The 18,940-nt window shown below is 41.1% G+C and overlaps 1 protein-coding gene across 2 annotated transcripts in view; it reads left to right on the plus strand.

Annotated features, from left to right (window-relative positions):
* The window catches only part of LOC121280493 (metabotropic glutamate receptor 7-like), a 720,064-nt gene that overhangs the window by 387,467 nt on the left and 313,657 nt on the right, over positions 1-18,940 (plus strand). For both annotated transcript variants that reach the window (XM_041192539.1, XM_041192540.1), the window contains exon 6: positions 10,021-10,158. In XM_041192539.1, the coding sequence (XP_041048473.1) occupies positions 10,021-10,158 (138 nt within the window). The remainder of the gene's footprint in view (positions 1-10,020; positions 10,159-18,940) is intronic.

Raw genomic sequence — 18,940 nt, forward strand, 5'->3', positions numbered from 1 at the left:
CCAGTATTTATTGCCCACCTGAATTGCCCTTGAGAAGGTGGTGATATGCTGCCTTCTTGAACCGCTACAGTCCATGTAGTGTAGGTACACCCACAGGGCTATTAGGGAGGAAGTTCCAGGATTTTGACCCTGCAGCAGTCAAGGAACGGTGATATATTTCCAAGTCAGGATGATAAGTGGTTTGGAGGGGAAGTTCCAGGTGGTGGTGTTCCATGCATGCGCTACCCTTGTCCTTCTAGGTGATAGAGGTCATAGGTTTTGAAAGTGCTGTCTAAGGTGCCTTGGGCAGTTCCTTTAGTGCATCTTGAAGATGGTACACACTGCTGCCACTGTGTGTTGGTGGTGGTGGGACTGAATGTTTGTGGATGTGAAGCTGCTTTGTCCTGGATAGTGTTGAGCTTCTTGAGTGTTGTTGGAGCTGTATGCATCCAAGAAAGTGGAGAAAATTCCATCACACTCCTGACCTGTGCCTTGTAGATGGTGGACAGGCTTTGGGGAGTCAGGAAGTGAGCTACTCTCTGCTGGGTTCCTGGCCTCTGACCTGTTCTTGAAGCCACAGTATTTAAATGGCTAGACCAGTTCAGTTTCTGGTCAACAGTAAACCCCAGCATGTTGATAGTGCGGGATTCAGCGATGGTAATGCCATTGAGTGTCAAGGGTCAATGGTCTAACAAAAGACCATCTCTTGTTGGAGATGGTCATTGTCTGGCACAGGTGTGGCATGAATGTTAATTGCTACTTGTCAGCTCAAGCCTGGATATTGTCCAGGTCTTGCTGCATTTGGATACAGACTGCTTCAGTATCTGAGGAGTCACAAATGGTGCTGAACATTGTGCAATCATCAGCGAACATCCTCACTTCCTACCATATGATTAAAGGAAGGTCATTGATGAAGGAGTTGAAGCTGTTTGGGCTGAGGACACTATCTTGAGGAACTCCTACAGTGATGTCCTGAAACTGAGATGATTGACCTCCAACAACCTTTATGCTGGGCATGACTCCAACCAGCAGAGACTTTTCCCCTGATTCCCAATAACTTCAGTTTTGCTAGGACACCTTGATGCCACTCTGTCAAAGGCTGCCTTGATGTCAAGGGCAGTCACTTTCACCTCGCCTCTGGAGCTCTACACAACCAAACTTCTAGGCTTGTATTTCTCACATACCTTTCTTCTATTCCTCCTCCTCTCTGGTAAGTTTTCTGCACTCAAATTCTGCCAGTTTCTCATGTGAGCAATCTCTCATACTTGCACTCTTAAACACATGTGCATGTGTGCACACTTACACCATCACATTCTCCTCTTCTTTTGCTTACCACCCCCTCAGTTGGTGGCTGCATGTGGATCACTATTGATTTGCAATAATGGTTGATATCTGCCCCCTTGTAGATTGGTGGCTGTTCATTCTAAACATTAAATTCCTGGTGGCGGATTCAATCACTGGTTTCAGGCTGATCTGTCTTGTTCTCACTTGCACCAGGAAGATGCTCCACTGTTCATCCAAAGATAATAAATTAAACTTGCTAAAGTCAATTTTAGAAGGACTAGAACCATGGCAAGGGAGAGGGATAAATCTGATAAGAGTGCTGTTTGATCAATGTTCTTTCTCATACGTGGTAATAATGGTGTTGACAAATTCTCTGCATACATTTTAAAATTTATGAATAATGTAGGCTTAATATATTCTTTTATGTCCATTGGTTTATCATATTATCCACATACACCCAGAGATTGCTGATGCTTTGCTGACAATTGCTCTCCATTTGTGAGTGATGACAACACTATTGCAAATGTAATTTGTACATAAAAAGTGTGCAATCTCCCTTTTGTCTTTGTCAATGAAACTGTCTGATTCATGCTCTTACCTCCTGTCATTAAACCATCTCAAACATGACCTGAACTGCAATAACATTGCAAGAAAACTTGCTCATGACTGAGGGAAGTCCCAGCTGAAGGGCTTGGGATTTTAAGGAGCGATTTCAAGTAGAAATGATTGCTGATATACCGCAGAGTCAAGCCAAAGTAGCATTTCTGTTTAAAAGCAAACAGATTTTGATGGGGTTTGGATAATCAATGGACAGTATTGAAAAAGAAGTGTTGATTTATTTCATAGGCTGCTAGCAGGTTCATGGATATTCCTGTTCTCTGAAGCTGGCTAATTTTGTTCTGAATCATCTTGTGTACTGCAATGATTTTGAAATTTCAGCGTGGCAAGGTATTCAAAATATTTACAAACACTGAGGTGCAGTGGGAATTAGTGAACAATCACTGTTGTATCCCAGGGACCCACTGCTCTAACTCCTAACAGTTGACATCAATAAATCAGAGGGAAATGGTGCTATCCTTGTGGAAAATATGTTTTAATTAAATACAGAAAGTGAGATAATGTTAGTAAGCAATAAATACACAAAATAAACCAGACATCTAATACTCATGCAGGATTCCTGGGACCTGATTATGGATTAAGACCACTGATCTCAGATTGGCATCCCTATTATTAATTCCTTCCAAAGCCACGACCTCTGCCAACTAGAAGGCCAAGGACATCAGGTGCATGGGAACACCACCGCCTGGAAGTTCCCCTCCGAGCCACACGTCATCCTGAATTGGAACTGTATCGCCATTCCTTCACTGTTGCTGGATCAAAACCCTGGAACTCCTTTCCTAACAGCACTGTGGGTCTACCTACACCAAATGGACTGCTGTAATACAAGATAGCAGCTCATCACCACCTTTTCGAGGGAATTTGGGGATGGGCAATAAATGCTAGCCTAGCCAGTGATGCCCACATCCCATGAATGAAAAAATAATTTTTAAAAAATATGCGCTGTAATGCTGAAATTAAAATTGACATTAAAGTAATAAGGCTACTTGGACATGTGGAATAACTTTATCGGGCTTAACCTATTATATTAAAGACCGGGACATTATTTTACACAGCAGAACATTTTACCAATGTCCGTTCTGCTGTCCTTCTTTCCTACAATTCTTTTTTTTACATCTTATTGTTAATTTTACTCTTCACAAATTTAAACTCTTTTCTAACCTGATCTTTTGTACCTCAATGTTCAGCTGCTTCTCCTTTAAGTCTCCTGTCTGCAGTGTTAGTTTTGGATGTGAAAGAAATCTTTTTCTTTTGATACCTGCATTTTGCTTGGGTGAGAATTAATTTTAAAGGCATACCTTCTAAGCCATTGAACTTTCAAAAATTCTGAACATTTATGTGATATGACTGGGTCAATTCTTGAGGTGAAAATTATGTTCCAGAAGGAATTGTTGCTATTGATGGCTGGAGACGTTGGTGTGGGTCCACTGCTATAGTGAACTTCATTATAAATTGTTTTGTTGATGAAATTTCAATTGCTGAAGTTCCTGAGCCTTGGATAAATGGATTGGGAGTGAAATTCAATGCATCACAATGTAATTCAAGTGATATTGCAACTGGCACCCATTATACATCCTGTCCGATGATCAATTCCAATGTGTTAAATTGGCTGAATATTGGGTGAGATGTTTGGAATAGCAAGCTTCACCCCTATTGACTAAATAAAAAGGCTATAAATTCATCAGTTAAGAATCCTTCTCTACAACAAATGTTATGAAGTTGGTGAGAGCAGATTCTACTTCAGAGCCTGACAAGACTCTGCTTTTGTTGAAGCAAAATACAAGTGCCAAACATTGCAACTGTTGCCTTTTTAATGGTCTTTGCACATTGCATTATTATAGCTGACCTTGCAGAGATAGTTATTTAGAAAGAGATAAAGCTCCAGTTGTGACGTGGAGTCATTTATAGGTTAGATTGCCTGAAGTAATTCTGAGGCATTTAAGGGACCAGTGTTTTGCCTTTGTTTCTACGTGAAGAAGTGAGATTAATAAGAGTAGAGAGCAGTATGAACAATGTTCAGATAAAAATATAAGTGTTTAATTCAAACTGTACTCCAGCAGTGACCTCAATACCCAAAGCTTGTTTAAGTATAAGAAATAAAGTGTGACAGTTCAAGGACATGCAAGGTATTGGTTAGAGGGACTGTAACAAAGAAGATAGCTAAAAAGCCAGTAAAGAAAGACAGTTCATCAAAGATGTTCTTAGAGCATGGAACCATGGCAGCACAGAGGGAGAGTGAACTATCTCCACCTAGCAAACCTTTCAGCTCATGTTTCTGTAATCCTGAACTGAACCATGCATTAAATTGAACATGACTAGTGCTGCAGTATTGTAATTCTGAAACCAAGTTAATGTTGTTTGTGATGACCACATTGACAATTATGTTTTCTTTGCCTTTGTGAACATCATAGTATGAAGTAGTTAGGTGGTCTAACAGTTGATGGTGTTTTGAAGAATGGTATCCTGGATTCCTGCTGTTAGCTGAACATAATTTGGATATTTAATTTAATATGAAGGAAAGTTCATAGAATTAGGCATGGTAGTACAGTCCTAGAAATGTTAATCTGTATCCATTTTTCTCAGTCAGTAAACTTATTTTCCACCTCTGCAACTCAGTACCACCCTAATAACAAAAACAGAATTACCTGGAAAAACTCAGCAGGTCTGGCAGCATCAGCAGAGAAGAAAAGAGTTGACGTTTCGAGTCCTCATGACCCTTCGACAGAATTTGAGTTCGAGTCCAAGAAAGAGTTGAAATATAAGCTGGTTTAAGGTGTGTGTGTGGGGGGCGGAGAGATAGAGAGGTGGGGGGGGCGGGTGTGGTTGTAAGGACAAACAAGCAGTGATAGAAGCAGATCATCAAAAGATGTCAATGACAATAGTACAATAGAACACATAGGTGTTAGAGTTAAAGTTGGTGATATTATCTAAACGAATGGGCTAATTAAGAATGGATGGTAGGGCACTCAAGGTATAGCTCTAGTGGGGTTTTTTTATTATATAATGGAAATAGGTGGGAAAAGGAAAATCTTTATAACTTATTGGAAAAAAAAAGGAAGGGGGAAACAGAAAGGGGGTGGGGATGGGGGAGGGAGCTCACGACCTAAAGTTGTTGAATTCAATATTCAGTCCGGAAGGCTGTAAAGTCCCTAGTCGGAAGATGAGGTGTTGTTCCTCCAGTTTGCGTTGGGCTTCACTGGAACAATGCAGCAAGCCAAGGACAGACATGTGGGCAAGAGAGCAGGGTGGAGTGTTAAAATGGCAAGCGACAGGGAGGTTTGGGTCATTGTTGCGGACAGACCGCAGGTGTTCTGCAAAGTGGTCGCCCAGTTTACGTTTGGTCTCTCCAATGTAGAGGAGACCACATTGGGAGCAATGAATGCAGTAGACTAAGTTGGGGGAAATGCAAGTGAAATGCTGCTTCACTTGAAAGGAGTGTTTGGGTCCTTGGACGGTGAGGAGAGAGGAAGTGAAGGGGCAGGTGTTGCATCTTTTGTGTGGGCATGGGGTGGTGCCATAGGAGGGGGTTGAGGAGTAGGGGGTGATGGAGGAGTGGACCAGGGTGTCCCGGAGGGAGCGATCCCTACGGAATGCCGATAAAGAGGGTGAAGGGAAGATGTGTTTGGTGGTGGCATCATGCTGGAGTTGGCGGAAATGGCGGAGGATGATCCTTTGAATGCGGAGGCTGGTGGGGTGATAAGTGAGGACAAGGGGGACCCTATCATGTTTCTGGGAGGGAGGAGAAGGCGTGAGGGCGGATGCGCGGGAGATGGGCCGGACATGGTTGAGGGCCCTGTCAACGACCGTGGGTGGAAAACCTCGGTTAAGGAAGGAGGAGGACATGTCAGAGGAACTGTTTTTGAATGTAGCATCATCGGAACAGATGCGACGGAGGCGAAGGAACTGAGAGAATGGGATGGAGTCCTTACAGGAAGCGGGGTGTGAGGAGCTGTAGTCGAGATAGCTGTGGGAGTCGGTGGGTTTGTAATGGATATTGGTGGACAGTCTATCACCAGAGATTGAGACAGAGAGGTCAAGGAAGGGAAGGGAAGTGTCAGAGATAGACCACGTGAAAATGATGGAGGGGTGGAGATTGGAAGCAAAATTAATAAATTTTTCCAAGTCCTGACGAGAGCATGAAGCGGCACCGAAGTAATCATCGATGTACTGGAGAAAGAGTTGTGGAAGGGGGCCGGAGTAGGACTGGAACAAGGAATGTTCCACATACCCCATAAAGAGACAGGCATAGCTGGGGCCCATGCGGGTACCCATAGCCACACCTTTTATTTGGAGGAAGTGAGAGGAGTTTAAGGAGAAATTGTTCAGCGTGAGAACAAGTTCAGCCAGACGGAGGAGAGTAGTGGTGGATGGGGATTGTTCGGGCCTCTGTTCGAGGAAGAAGCTAAGGGCCCTCAGACCATCCTGGTGGGGGATGGAGGTGTAGAGGGATTGGACGTCCATGGTGAAGAGGAAGCGGTTGGGGCCAGGGAACTGGAAATTGTTGATGTGACGTAAGGTGTCAGAGGAATCACGGATGTAGGTGGGAAGGGACTGGACAAGGGGAGAGAGAAGGGAGTCAAGATAACGAGAAATGAGTTCTGTGGGGCAGGAGCAAGCTGAGACGATCGGTCTACCGGGGCAGTTCTGTTTGAATAACCTCTTCCAAAATGCTTAGAGGGTTGTGAGGAAGTCATTTGAAGAGTTGGTTTGATTTGAGTAAACTTTTGTTATTTGATTAGTAATGTTCACTTGGGGTGAAGAGGGAGAGAACCGTTCTGTGCATCTGGTGTACAGTGGCAGCACACGTTTCAACTACATATACCTCTCAAAATTTCCCCATCAGTCTGTTCTCCCAGAGTCAACAAGTGGATTACAGAAATTTAAATACTTAAAACAAGATTGGTCTTTTTGACAACGTATTTTGCTAGCCATTTTTAGGTAATTAATCAACACATTGATGTGATAAAATAAATAGTACGAAAGGGCATTATTATTCCTTTTATTTGGATATAATATTGTTGTGCTAAAACTGATGTTTGAGGAGGGAAAACACTCCACAAGAGCAAAAATAAACAAACACATTTTCATTAAGTTATTGTTGTGCACCCGTTGGCACAAATCATACTTGTTGAATGCTTAGTAATGCAGAGGCTGCAGTCTAATAGAAGTGGTGGGTGTAGAAATATGGTTGCAGCCAAAGGCATAAAACAGCTGCCTTACAGTGCGTTATGATGGACAGCAGGTGCTCATTTTCAGCTGGAAGATGGCTGCCTACCGTGTTGGATTGCGTACCTTCTTTAGCATCTAGGCTGTGCACCAGGATTGATTAAAATAAAAATCCATTGACCCTTTTGTAAAAGCAGACAGCCCAGCACCTGACCCACCAAGTTATTAATTCACTCAGCAACTCATGGGGCTAAGAGTTAGCAAGGAACCTTTGGCAGCACAATTTAAAGAGCTCATCTATTACCTATTGATTAGGTGCTGATTTGTCCTTATGGACTGCTGATTAACTTCTAGGTTTCTTTCATGTCTATTTTCTGCTTTATACAACGGCTTTTCAAAAAGCATAAGGTACCACATAGTAGGTTACTACACAATATCAGGACTCATTGGATTGGGGATAATATATTAGCATGTATTGAGAATTGGTTAATGAACAGAAACCAGAGAGTAGGAATAAATGGGAGGTTGGCAGACTGTAATTAGTAGGATACTGCAAGGATCAGTGTGTGGGCTTCAGCTAAACAAGCTGTACTGACGACTTAAATGAGAAAGTTGTGAGACATATCCAATTTTGTTGTTGATACAAAGTTAGGTGGGAAATTAAACAGTGAGGGAGGCACAAAGCGGTTGCAGAAGGATGTAGACTGGTAAGGAAAAAAATTAAAAGAAAAAACAGAATATTTTTTGAATGATGAGGGGTTAGGAAATGTGTGCATTCAGAGGGACCTTGCACATGAATCATAGAATGTTAAGATGCAGGTACAGCAAACAGTTGGGAAGGCAAATGATATAAAAACAAAAAAACTGCGGATGCTGGAAATCCAAAACAAAAACAGAATTACCTGGAAAAACTCAGCAGGTCTGGCAGCATCGGCAGAGAAGAAAAGAGTTGACGTTTCGAGTCCTCATGACCCTTCGACAGAACGGCAAATGATATGTTAGTTTAACATAAGAGATTAGAGTGTAAGAGTAAATATGTCTTACTACCAGTGTACAGAGCCTTGATGATGCCACACCTGAAGTACCGTCTGTAGTTTGGTCTGCTTACCAAGGGAATGATGTTCTTGCCTGAGAAGGGAGTGCAACGGAAGTTCATTAGACTGATTCCTGGAGGAGAGATTAACTGGACTTGGTCCATACTTCCTGGAGTTTAGATGAATGCAACATAAAATTCATAGGGGGCTTGACGGTAAATGCTAAGAAAATGCTTTCCTTGACTGGATAATCTCTAACATGGGATCACAGTCTCAGAATAAGGGGTCAGCCATTTAGGATTGAGATGAGATTTTTTTTCACTGAGTTGTAAATTGTTGGAATTCTGTACCCCATAGAGCCGTGGATTGTCATGGAGTCATTGAGTATATTCAAGACGGAGGTTGATTGATTTGTGGGATATGGGAATAGTGCAGTGAGTTGGAATTAAGGTAGAAGATCAGCTGTAATGTTATTGAATAGTGAAGCAGGCTCGTAAGGCAAAATGGCCTATTCCAGCTCCTATTTCTTATGTTCTGACTACTATTAACAAATCTTTGCTGATGCTGGACTGATTTTATCTGCCTTCAAAGCAGTTTTACTGCAGTCATAGGTGTCTAGTAAGTCTGCCTTTGGGGCTAGTGGATGAGAAAGAGCAGCCATGCAGACAGGAGCAGCTGTGAGTTGATTCACCATGTGATGACCAGTCTTTTAGCTGCCATCTAGAGTACACACGGTGCCAGTCTCTCTCAGCTGGTACTTGCTTGGATCCAATTGAGTGAGGCTGCTACTTTCAGAGGAATGCTCACATTTTCAGCGCCTGAAATAAAAGTAAAGGATAAGGGATAGCTTTGGTGTGAAGGGAGAGTGGAGAGGAAAGTGGCTATTGAAAGCAGCTGCAATTGGTCATGTAACCTGTTTAAGAAGAGACAAAATAAGAGAGAGAGAGGATACGGTATGAAAAAGCCTGTGTTCGCATTTCCCCCAGCATTTCCATTAACCAAAGCCATAACTCCCCCTCTGTTAAACTGTTAACTTGTTTTCTTCCACAGGAGTTAGGATGTATAGCAATACTTGGCCTCCTCTGGTTGTGGCCTCTGTCACCAATTGTGTCCAATGTTCTCCCTAAAGGAGGAGACCTGGACTAAGTGCTCCAACACTATTAGAGAACGTTGGATCCCCTCTCTGGATCTCTCACAGGCATTTCACCATTTGCAAAATTTTCTTGCTCTCTGAAGGAAGAGTACATCTTCCATTAACAAGGTACTAGCTGGATTTAATTGGCATTAGTCAAGTCAGATTTCCTGTTCTTTCAAATGGGTGCACAGCCAATCTGAGCCTGCCTCATAATAATGAGCTGGCAGCACTAAGTTTGCATCATGCCTGTGGCCACTGTTTATGGATGTAATTGAATTTTCAGGTCAGGGTCTGTGGGGATTTCGCTCCCAGGGATGTCCCAAATTCAGCATTGTTACATAAGCTGAAGCCTATCTGATCAGTAAGCAATGGGGTTCAGATGTACACTGCATACATTCATAATGTTGCAATCATCAGTCTTCGATGGAGTTCGAATGGGATTTGCAGATAAGAGTTCTACATTATTGGCCATTGGGCTGCCTGGCGTGATTATAGTACTATATTATGTCTCTATTTGGAACAAATCGCATTTCTCCCATTGATCTTTCTTGTGAGCAAGCAAACTAAATTAACTTGTTATTCATTCCCATCCCTGGTTTCTAACAACTATTCAAACTAAAATGAAGGATTCCTATGCTTCTTTCATTTTTCTTCCTGCCATCCTTTTCTTTCCCTTCTTCCTTCCCCCCACCTTTCCCTTCTTCCTTCCTCATTCCTCCCCTCCCCGTCCTCTTCATGTATTGCCTACACAGTTCAATATATTTTGGCTTGTTGTAAATAGTCTGTGTTCTCTTTTTCCACCAGGCTTTGATAGTTACTTCACCAGTCGGACTCTGGAGAATAACCGAAGAAATGTCTGGTTTGCAGAGTTCTGGGAAGAGAACTTTGACTGCCAAGTGACACGAACGGGATCAAAAAAAGACACAGCTAAGAAATGCACAGGTTACCAATCTTTCTGTCCTTTATTAGTGTTGACCTTTACAAGTGAATCTCACAAAAAACAGCAGCTTAACAGCAATTTGTGATGAAATTTGATCAAATTATGCAATCAAAGGAAGGTATGGTGTAATGTAACAGTCAGGATGACTTTATTCTTTCATATTTTATGAGATGACAGGTTACATTTTGTATTTCACCTATTAATAATGTAAACATGTTGCAGATTGAAGTTTAATAAATTTGCACAAAAGCAGAAAAGTGCTTTTCATTCTGACTTTTAATACGATAGATGCATCATTATTACTGATGTGTAATAAATTGGTTGCGTAATTGAATGCATTACTCTGGCACTGATGCGAGAGTAGTCACTTGTCACTTGACTCTGAAGATTAGCTATTATGAACTCTTTCTGGATTTGATTATAAAAAAAAATTGAAAATGCTCAATGTGTGTAATGACAGGACTGCCTGATCTTCACCACAGAAGCTGCATAGCTCAAGGTGATGGGATTTTTTTTTTGCCATTTCTTTCCCTTTCTCTTCCTGAAGGTGTGGATCATGGCAGAATTTAGTTCCACTAGCACCTCTTGGTATTTCGACCAAGTGGTCACTCTCCTATTACTACAGCTGGGCATAGACAGGGTAACAGGTAGACAGCGACTGAGCAGGGTATCACCACTGAGGATGTTCCATTGTTCACCTGGTGTTCTTTCTAGCAGGTCACTAGGTAGTAAACTGGAGCAGGAACCCACTTTTTTTCCAATCCAGGGACTGTGCAGCGAAGTGGAATTCCCTTACCACTATCTTTCTGAGATCAGCTAATGGCATAAATGAAGAAAGCAACCTGAGACATGTGGCTTAATATGAAACCACATGGTGCTTAAAGCCACAGAGCCATGATGGAATAGAGTTGTCTACTTTAGACACTCTTTTGGATTTCTTCTACGTGAACTGCATGGTTTAATTAGAATAAATATCATTGTGATTGGCAAACTGTTGTGGCATTGTAAATGTATTCAGTTACTTGTCATGGCATCACACCATCATTTGCATGAATGTTCATTTACACTTGCTCGTGCCGAGGATTCCATCCCTGTTTGTCCTGATAGCTGTGGAGGAAACACCCATCAGACATAGAGCAAGATGGAAAGTACAGCGAGGTACTTCCTGTTCAAAGTACTCCTCCAACATCTTTCCAAAAGTAAATAGAAATAAAATATTTATATTAATAGAGCACCAGTGTGTCTCATAGTAGGAACCTGGGCAGACTGTATTTGCTAAATTTGGTGGCTGCAGTGTGGCTCACAGGCCAGTTCAAAGTTCTGGCCCTCAACTTTTCACTGACAGTATCGAAACAGCTCTGATAGGATGTGAATTCAAAATGGCAGCTCAAATAATTGGCCCATATTATTTTAAAAGAGACGAGAATTTTTTTCCAAGGCAGAAATAAGTGGCAAGGGAAGAATACATTGTACAGAAAATAACATCACTTCACTTCCCATTAAATAACCTATGCTTCTTGATAAATTTGCAGGGCTGGGGGAAAGATTGAGGAGTGGCACTAATTTGATAGTTCTTTCAAAGAGCAGTCACAGGCATGATGGGCCAAATGGCCTCCTTCAGTGTTGTGGGACTCTATGATTCAAAATAGGGTTTCCAGACATCATAAATTGCATTAATAAACTTTGACAAATGATGAAAAGAGAATGGAATACTTGTTTTTACTCTCTTCTTTAAGATAGAAGGTTGTGAGTTCATATACTCAGGTGCCAGCCTAGATTATAGTACTAAGGGAGTGCTGAGTTGTTAGATCAGCTTTCTGTAAAAATAGGAGTTTAACTGATGTTGTATCTGTTTGTTCTAATAGTTCAGGCAGAAAGAAGGCAATCTATGGCAGTATTTGAATAATAGGATGGAGTTCTCCCCATGTTTTGCCAACATTCCTCCTTCAATCAACAGCATAAAAACAAAGTAGACAAACAGGTCATTCCCATAGGGGAAAAGGCCAAGGGTGGGACTAGCTGGGTTGCTCTTGCAGAGAGCTCGCGCAGATATGATGGGCCAAATGGCTGTCTCCTGGGCTGTGACTTTTCTATGATTCTATGATTTATCTCTTTTGCTGTTTACAGAGTCTTGATGTGCTGCACCTATGTGCTACCACATTACACTGTCTATTAGCAGTAATAGAACTTCAAAGCTAATCCACTGGCCATGAAGCTGGTGGGCTGTCTGGAAGACATGTTAAGGTGTGATAGAAATGAAAGTTCTTTCTTTTGAAGTTTTTTGTCAAAATTTTTGTTGACATGTTTCCATAAAGGTCTTGTGTGGACTGCCTTGATAAAACTTATACTGGAATTTTTAGATGAATGTTGTTAACCAGATGTTTTAAAGAAAACATTTGAAGTCATTTCCTTCTCATTACAATTTCACCTCAACCTCAACTTTAATCCAGGGCATCCCATTCATTTTGAATCAACTTATTTTCATTTCCCACATCAGTTGTCCTTCCAGATTGCATGAGTGAGTTAGACAATTTATAGAGAATTGAATGCAGTTTGTTAATGAATTAAATCACTCCCAAGGATCCATTATTCAATATATAATTAATAGTGTTGGTGATAGAATTGCAGTATTAGCAGCTGTCATTAAAAATGATTAAGAGCACTGCTACTTCAATTGGGTCAATAATTGAAGGAACAGTCCTTGAGTGAAGTGCAGAGGGTCAGGCTATGGTTTTCAATATTCACCGATATAACCAGCCTGGGACCCCAATTTGCATAGTCACATAGGCTGCTGCATGTTTAAACCACATCTGAAAAATACATCAGGCTTGAGACCCAGGGGAATTATCTTTTTTTTCAAATGATCAGTTATCACTTTTTAGTAGATGGCAATTTGATAATCACCTTTTTATATTTCTAAAATTACTGATCCAAACTAGAATGAAGAGGACATTCTGCTTATTCTACAAGGCCCTCCCCTTTCTATTAATGACCAGTGTTTTTGCTTTATGCTAAACAAAACAGTATTTGCTGAGCGTGTGAAATAAATGGGGAAACTGATGCACTGGACTCCGGGGGCCTCTCCAGCCTCTATCAAGTCTGCAGGGAAATTAGAGAGATGCAAACATTATAGAGTAGTTATAATGGGGGACCTTAATTACCCAAATGTAGCCTGGGACAATGGTAAAGGATGGAGAAGAGCAAGAGTTCCTAGATTGTATTCGGGAGAATTTTCTACAGCAGGATGTGCCCAATTCAACAGAAAGGATGCACTCTTGGACCTGGTTCTTGGAAATGAGGTGGGCCAAATAGATCGTGTCAATGGGGGAACATTTAAGAGACAGTGATCATTGTATCATAATGTTTAGGATGATGGTAGAAAAGGACAATGTGCAATCCAGAGCAAGAATAATTAACTGGGGAGAGCCAACTTCAATGGGGCAAGATGGAGCTGGGCCAGATAGATTGGAACCAAGGGGTTGCGGAAAAAACTGTAGCTGAACAATGGGCAACCTTCAAAGAAGAAATGGTTAGGGTACAGGCAAGGTATATTCCCTCAAAAGGGAAAGGTAGGGCAAATAAATCCAGAGCTCTCTGGATGAAAAAGGAGATACAAATTAAGATGATGAAGAAAAAGTGTGCTTATGACAGGTGTCAGGTAGAAAATACAACAGAAAACCAAGTGGAATACAGAAGGTTCAGAGGGGAAGTAAAAAAGCAAATAAGAGAAGCAGAGAGGGATCATGAAAAAAGACTGGCAGCCAACATAAAGGGGAATCCCAAAGTCTTCAATTGACACATAAATAGTATGAGGGTGGTAAAAGGAGGAGTAGGGACTCAAAAGGGGGCATGGATGAGGTGTTAAATGAATACTTTGCATCTGTCTTTACCAAGGAAGCAGATGCTACCGAGGCCACGGTGATAGAGGAAACTCTGTTGCTAGATGGGTTCAAAATTGATAAGGAGGAGGTATTGGATAAACTGTCAATACTTAAGCTTAACAAGGCACTGGACTGGATGAGATGCATTCATGGATATTGAAGAAAGTAAGAGCAGAAATTGCATTAGCCATAATCTTTCAGTCTTCCCTAGACTCAAGGGAGATGCCAGAGGACTGGAGAATTGCAAACATTACACTCTTGTTTGAAAAAGGTTGTAAGGATAAGCCAAGCAAAAAAACAGCCAGTTTAACTTCAGTGTTGGGGAAGCTTCTCGAGAAAATAACTTGGGATATAATTAGAAGTCATATGGAAAAATGTGGGTTGATTAGGAAGAGCCAGCATGGATTTTTAAGGGGAAATCACGTTTAACTAACTTGCTAGAGTTTTTTGAAGAAGTAACAGAGGGTTGGTGAGGGTAATGCTGTCGATGTGCTGTACATGGACTTTCAAAAGGCATTTGACACAGTGCCACACAACAGACTTATGAGGAAAGCTATAGCTCATGGAATAAAGGGGACAGTAGCAATGTGGATACAAAACTGGCAAATAGGAAACAGGGTAATGGTCAATGAATATTTTTTGGACTGGAGAAAGGTTTGTAATGGAGTTCCCCAGGGGTTGGTATTGCTTTTCCTAATATATATTAATGATCTAGATCTTGGTGTGCAGGGAACAATTTCAAAGTTTATGGATGATACAAACTTAGAAGTATTGCAAACTGTTAAGGGGACAATTTGGAACTTCAAAAGGACATAGACAAGTTGGTGGAGTGGGCAGATAGGTGGCAGATGAAGTTCTATGAGGATAAGTGTGTGGTGATTCATTTTAGTAGGAACAACATGGAGAGAGAATATAAAATAAGAGGTACAATTCTTAAGGGTGTACCGGAGCAGAGAGACCTGGGTGTATATGTACATATATCATTGAAGATGGCTGGACAGGTGGAGAGAGCAGTTAATAAAACATACAGTATCCTGGGCTTTATTAATAGGGGCATAGAGTACAAGAGCAGGGAGGTTATGCTGAGCTTATATAAGACACTAGTTACACCTCAGCTGGAGTCTTGTGTACAGTTCTGGGTGCCACACTTTAGAAAGGATGTTATCACATTGGAGAGATTGGAGAAGAGGTTTACAAGAATGGTTCCAGGGATGGGAAACTTCATCTATAAGGATAGATCGGAGAGGTTGGAACTGTCATCCTTGGCGAGGAGAAGGCTAAGAGGAGGTTTGATAGAGATGTCAAAATCATGAGAGTGTTGTATAGAGTGGGTAGGGAGAAACTGTTCCTGCTTGTCAAGGGATCAAGAACTAGGGGGCACAGAGTTAAACTGATTTGCAAAAGAAACAAATGTGATGTGAGGAAAAAAAACTTTTTTACACAGTGAGTGGTTTGAGTCTGAAATACACTGCCTGGAAACATGATGGATGCAGGTTCAATCAAGGCATTCAAGGTGACAATAGATGATTATTTGAATAGAAACAATCTGCAAGAGTGCAGGGAAAAAGCAGGAGAATGGCAGTAAATCATGATGCTCATTTGGAGAGCTAGTGCAGACATGATGGGCTGAGTGGCCTCCCCTTGCGGTGTAACAATCCTGTGACTGTGAACCTGTGACATGATGTCTATTGAGTTGTGAATATATTTAGAAACCATAGACATGCCAATACATTCCACCCTTTATCCCACTGTGGAAAGCCTCAGTTGCTTGTCTGCTGGCACAAGTAAAATATGTACGTCAACCATTACCTCTAACCAGTCCAACATTATGGAATCAAACTAATGGTTTGTAAAACATGCCCCAACACAGCTCACTTGTCCCCCTTGAGGCATTGCTGGAATTCCCAATGCACCATTGGCATTGGCTGGCACCCATTTGTGTTGTTAATGATTGTAGTTAGGATGTTAAATATTGCAATACCTATGCCAACTGACAATACCTGATTTTATCATATTCCAGGTACTGTGGCTGTTTGTTTTAATCCTATTCTAGATTGCTTTGGCAAGACAGAGGGCACTCTTGCCCATAAGACTAAATGGAAATTTATCTCACTTGCAATGTGTGGAACCTTACTGTGCATAAATTGGCTGCTATGCCTTATATACATATAATACCTACATTTAAAACTTCACTGACTGTGAAACACTTTGCCAATGTCTTAAGGATATGAAAGGTACTCTATAAAATGCAAGCTTTATTTCATACATTCTTTATATTGCAGTTATGAGTGTTTTACAGTAGCTCGAGGTTCTTCCTGGGTTAAAATGAAACTGCCCATTCTTACACAATAATTGATTACATTTTCAGTTGCTAATGAAATAAATCATTTGCTCAATGGAATTAAATAGGTACCAACAGCAATGATGAGGTTAACAGCTGGAATTGATCCCAAAGCAGAATACAATTCACATCATTCAGGATAAGTCAGGATCAACTCTAATTGGATTGATTCTGACAGAATTCCATCTGGAACTCATCCTAAATTAATTATGAAGATGCCATACACCTGTTTGATATGCTAATGGAGAATTTAGATTCACGTAAATATGTTCATCAGGGTGAAAGTCAATCGTTTTCTCAGTTGGCTGAAAATACATCAGCAAAGGAACTCAGTTAAAAGTCGTCTCTCATTGATGAAATCCATTTAAGGTTACAACACAATAATTTTCTTCATATCTGTTAGAGGTTTGAGCAGCTTAATTGACAATAGTGAGAGATTCTGTAACTAAGGATGTAGTGACACACCATGGTCATTATTATTTCTCCGTCCTTGCTCTGTGCTCCACCTGACTTGATCTGAGCCCACTAGCATTTTAATACTTCCCATGGCCTCGAGGTTTCTAAGGTATCCTATCTCAGGGCAGGTGTCTCTCCCTGGAATCTGAACGAGAAGCCTAAATAGTGTCCTAGGTCTCCATAGAGGTCACTCACTTGTGTGGACCACTGGCTGCCCCCTAAATAGAAAGTAGAAAAAAAAAATCCTGTTCTCCCTCATTTTGCTATCTGAGTAAGGGGCTTGATACCAATTTCTTCTGGGTTCCTTTGCTATTGAGCCCCCTCCCAGAATAGGAGAAGGAAGTGTTGTCCGAAGGACATTTACATCACTGCCACCTTATTTGCATGGGACTCGAACATCTGCACCTGCATTCCTTTGATGCAAAGCAAAGGGAAATCAGCCATTTCCTTTTTAACATTGCTGTGAGGTGGTTCTAGCTGCGTACTGATAGTAAAAGTATGATAGAAACAGTGGCAAATTACATCAAACACTACACCCAGCTGCACAATCTGGCCCATGGTTTATCAGATCCAAAATGCAGATCTCAGACTTCAGTGTAAACACAACCCTCTGGAAGGTCAATTGCCCAATGATGAAACTGTGCAGGACTATGGAGGCCATTGTCTTAGATATTATATAGAACAAGCAGCAAATACTAATCAGTCCATGCTGGCATTTAAGCTCCACTCAAACCTCCTTCCATCCTACCTCATTTAACTTTATCAGCAAACCCTCCTTTTGGTTCACTCTTGTATGCCTATCTAGCTTCCCCTTAAATACATCTATACTATCCATCTCAACGCTCCCTGTGGAAGTCAGTTCCACATTCTCATCAGTCTGCGGGTAGCGAAATTTCTTCTGAATTGCCTATTTGATGTCTTCGTGACTAATCTTCTATTCATGGCCCCTAGTTTTTTTGTTCTACTTTCCAAGAGAAAGGAGGCCCAGCCTACTCATCCTTTCCTGATGGAATAACCTCAGGGGACTGGTATCAGCCTCATAGATCTTTTTTGACACTTTTCCAGCAGCTTTATATCCTTTTCTAATATGATAACTGGAACTATACATAAAACTAAGTATTACATAACTAACGTTCAAACAAGTTTACATAACACCTCTACATTTCAGTACCATCCCTCCAGAAACAAACCCTAATGCTTGATTAGCTTTTTTTTGGCCTTATTATCATCTGTTGCTATCTTTAATGATTTTAGTATTTGTGTTCCTAAATTCCCTTGTTCCTCTATCCAGTTTAGAGTCTTATTTTTCAAGTAATATATGACCTCCTTATTTTCTTACTGAAATATCATACCTCAGATTGAGACGAATTTGCCAAGTTTATGTCCATTCTGGAAGTTTATAGATGTATTTTTGTAATTTGTTGCTACCTTCCTCAGTATTGACTTCCCCACTGCTCCGCCCTCCCCTCCCCCAACCGCCATCCCCACCAAATTTGTTGTCATCTACAAATTTAGAAATCCTGTTTTTGATTCCAAAGTCTAAACCATTAATATAAATTGTGAACAACAATGGTCCCAGCTCTGATCCTTGTGGGACCCTTCTGCACAGTTATGCTACTTCCTGAATCTCTGTTTTCTGTCTTGCACCTAGCTACCCACCTGCTAGTTGTCCCCTGAATCTTCATACTCTCACCTTATTCATTAATCTATTTTAGCACCTTATAGGTCTTTTTGGAAATTTACCCTTGTCAGACATCTCTCTATTACCTCTTCAAAAAATTTAACAGGGTTGCTCAAACAAGACATGTCTTTTTGATATCATGCTGGCTATTCACTATTATATTTTTGGTTTCTAGATGCTTTTCTATTTTCTCATTTAGTAGTGATTCCATTATTTTTCCTACCATCAATGTTCACCTGGTTGGTCTTTAGTTCCACTAAGTTATCCTTCTCAGTGGTAATGCCAAAAGTAATCCAATGATTTCAAAATGAACAAGTGACAGAAGCACTCAGTGGAGCACATGCTTCCTTCATGCTGTGCGGCCTCAACATTGGGTGGAATTTTATGCCAGCAGGATTTTATGATCCCGCCGATGTCAACAGACT

Source organism: Carcharodon carcharias, chromosome 7, assembly GCF_017639515.1.
Source record: "Carcharodon carcharias isolate sCarCar2 chromosome 7, sCarCar2.pri, whole genome shotgun sequence".
NCBI classification, from domain to species: domain Eukaryota; kingdom Metazoa; phylum Chordata; class Chondrichthyes; order Lamniformes; family Lamnidae; genus Carcharodon; species Carcharodon carcharias.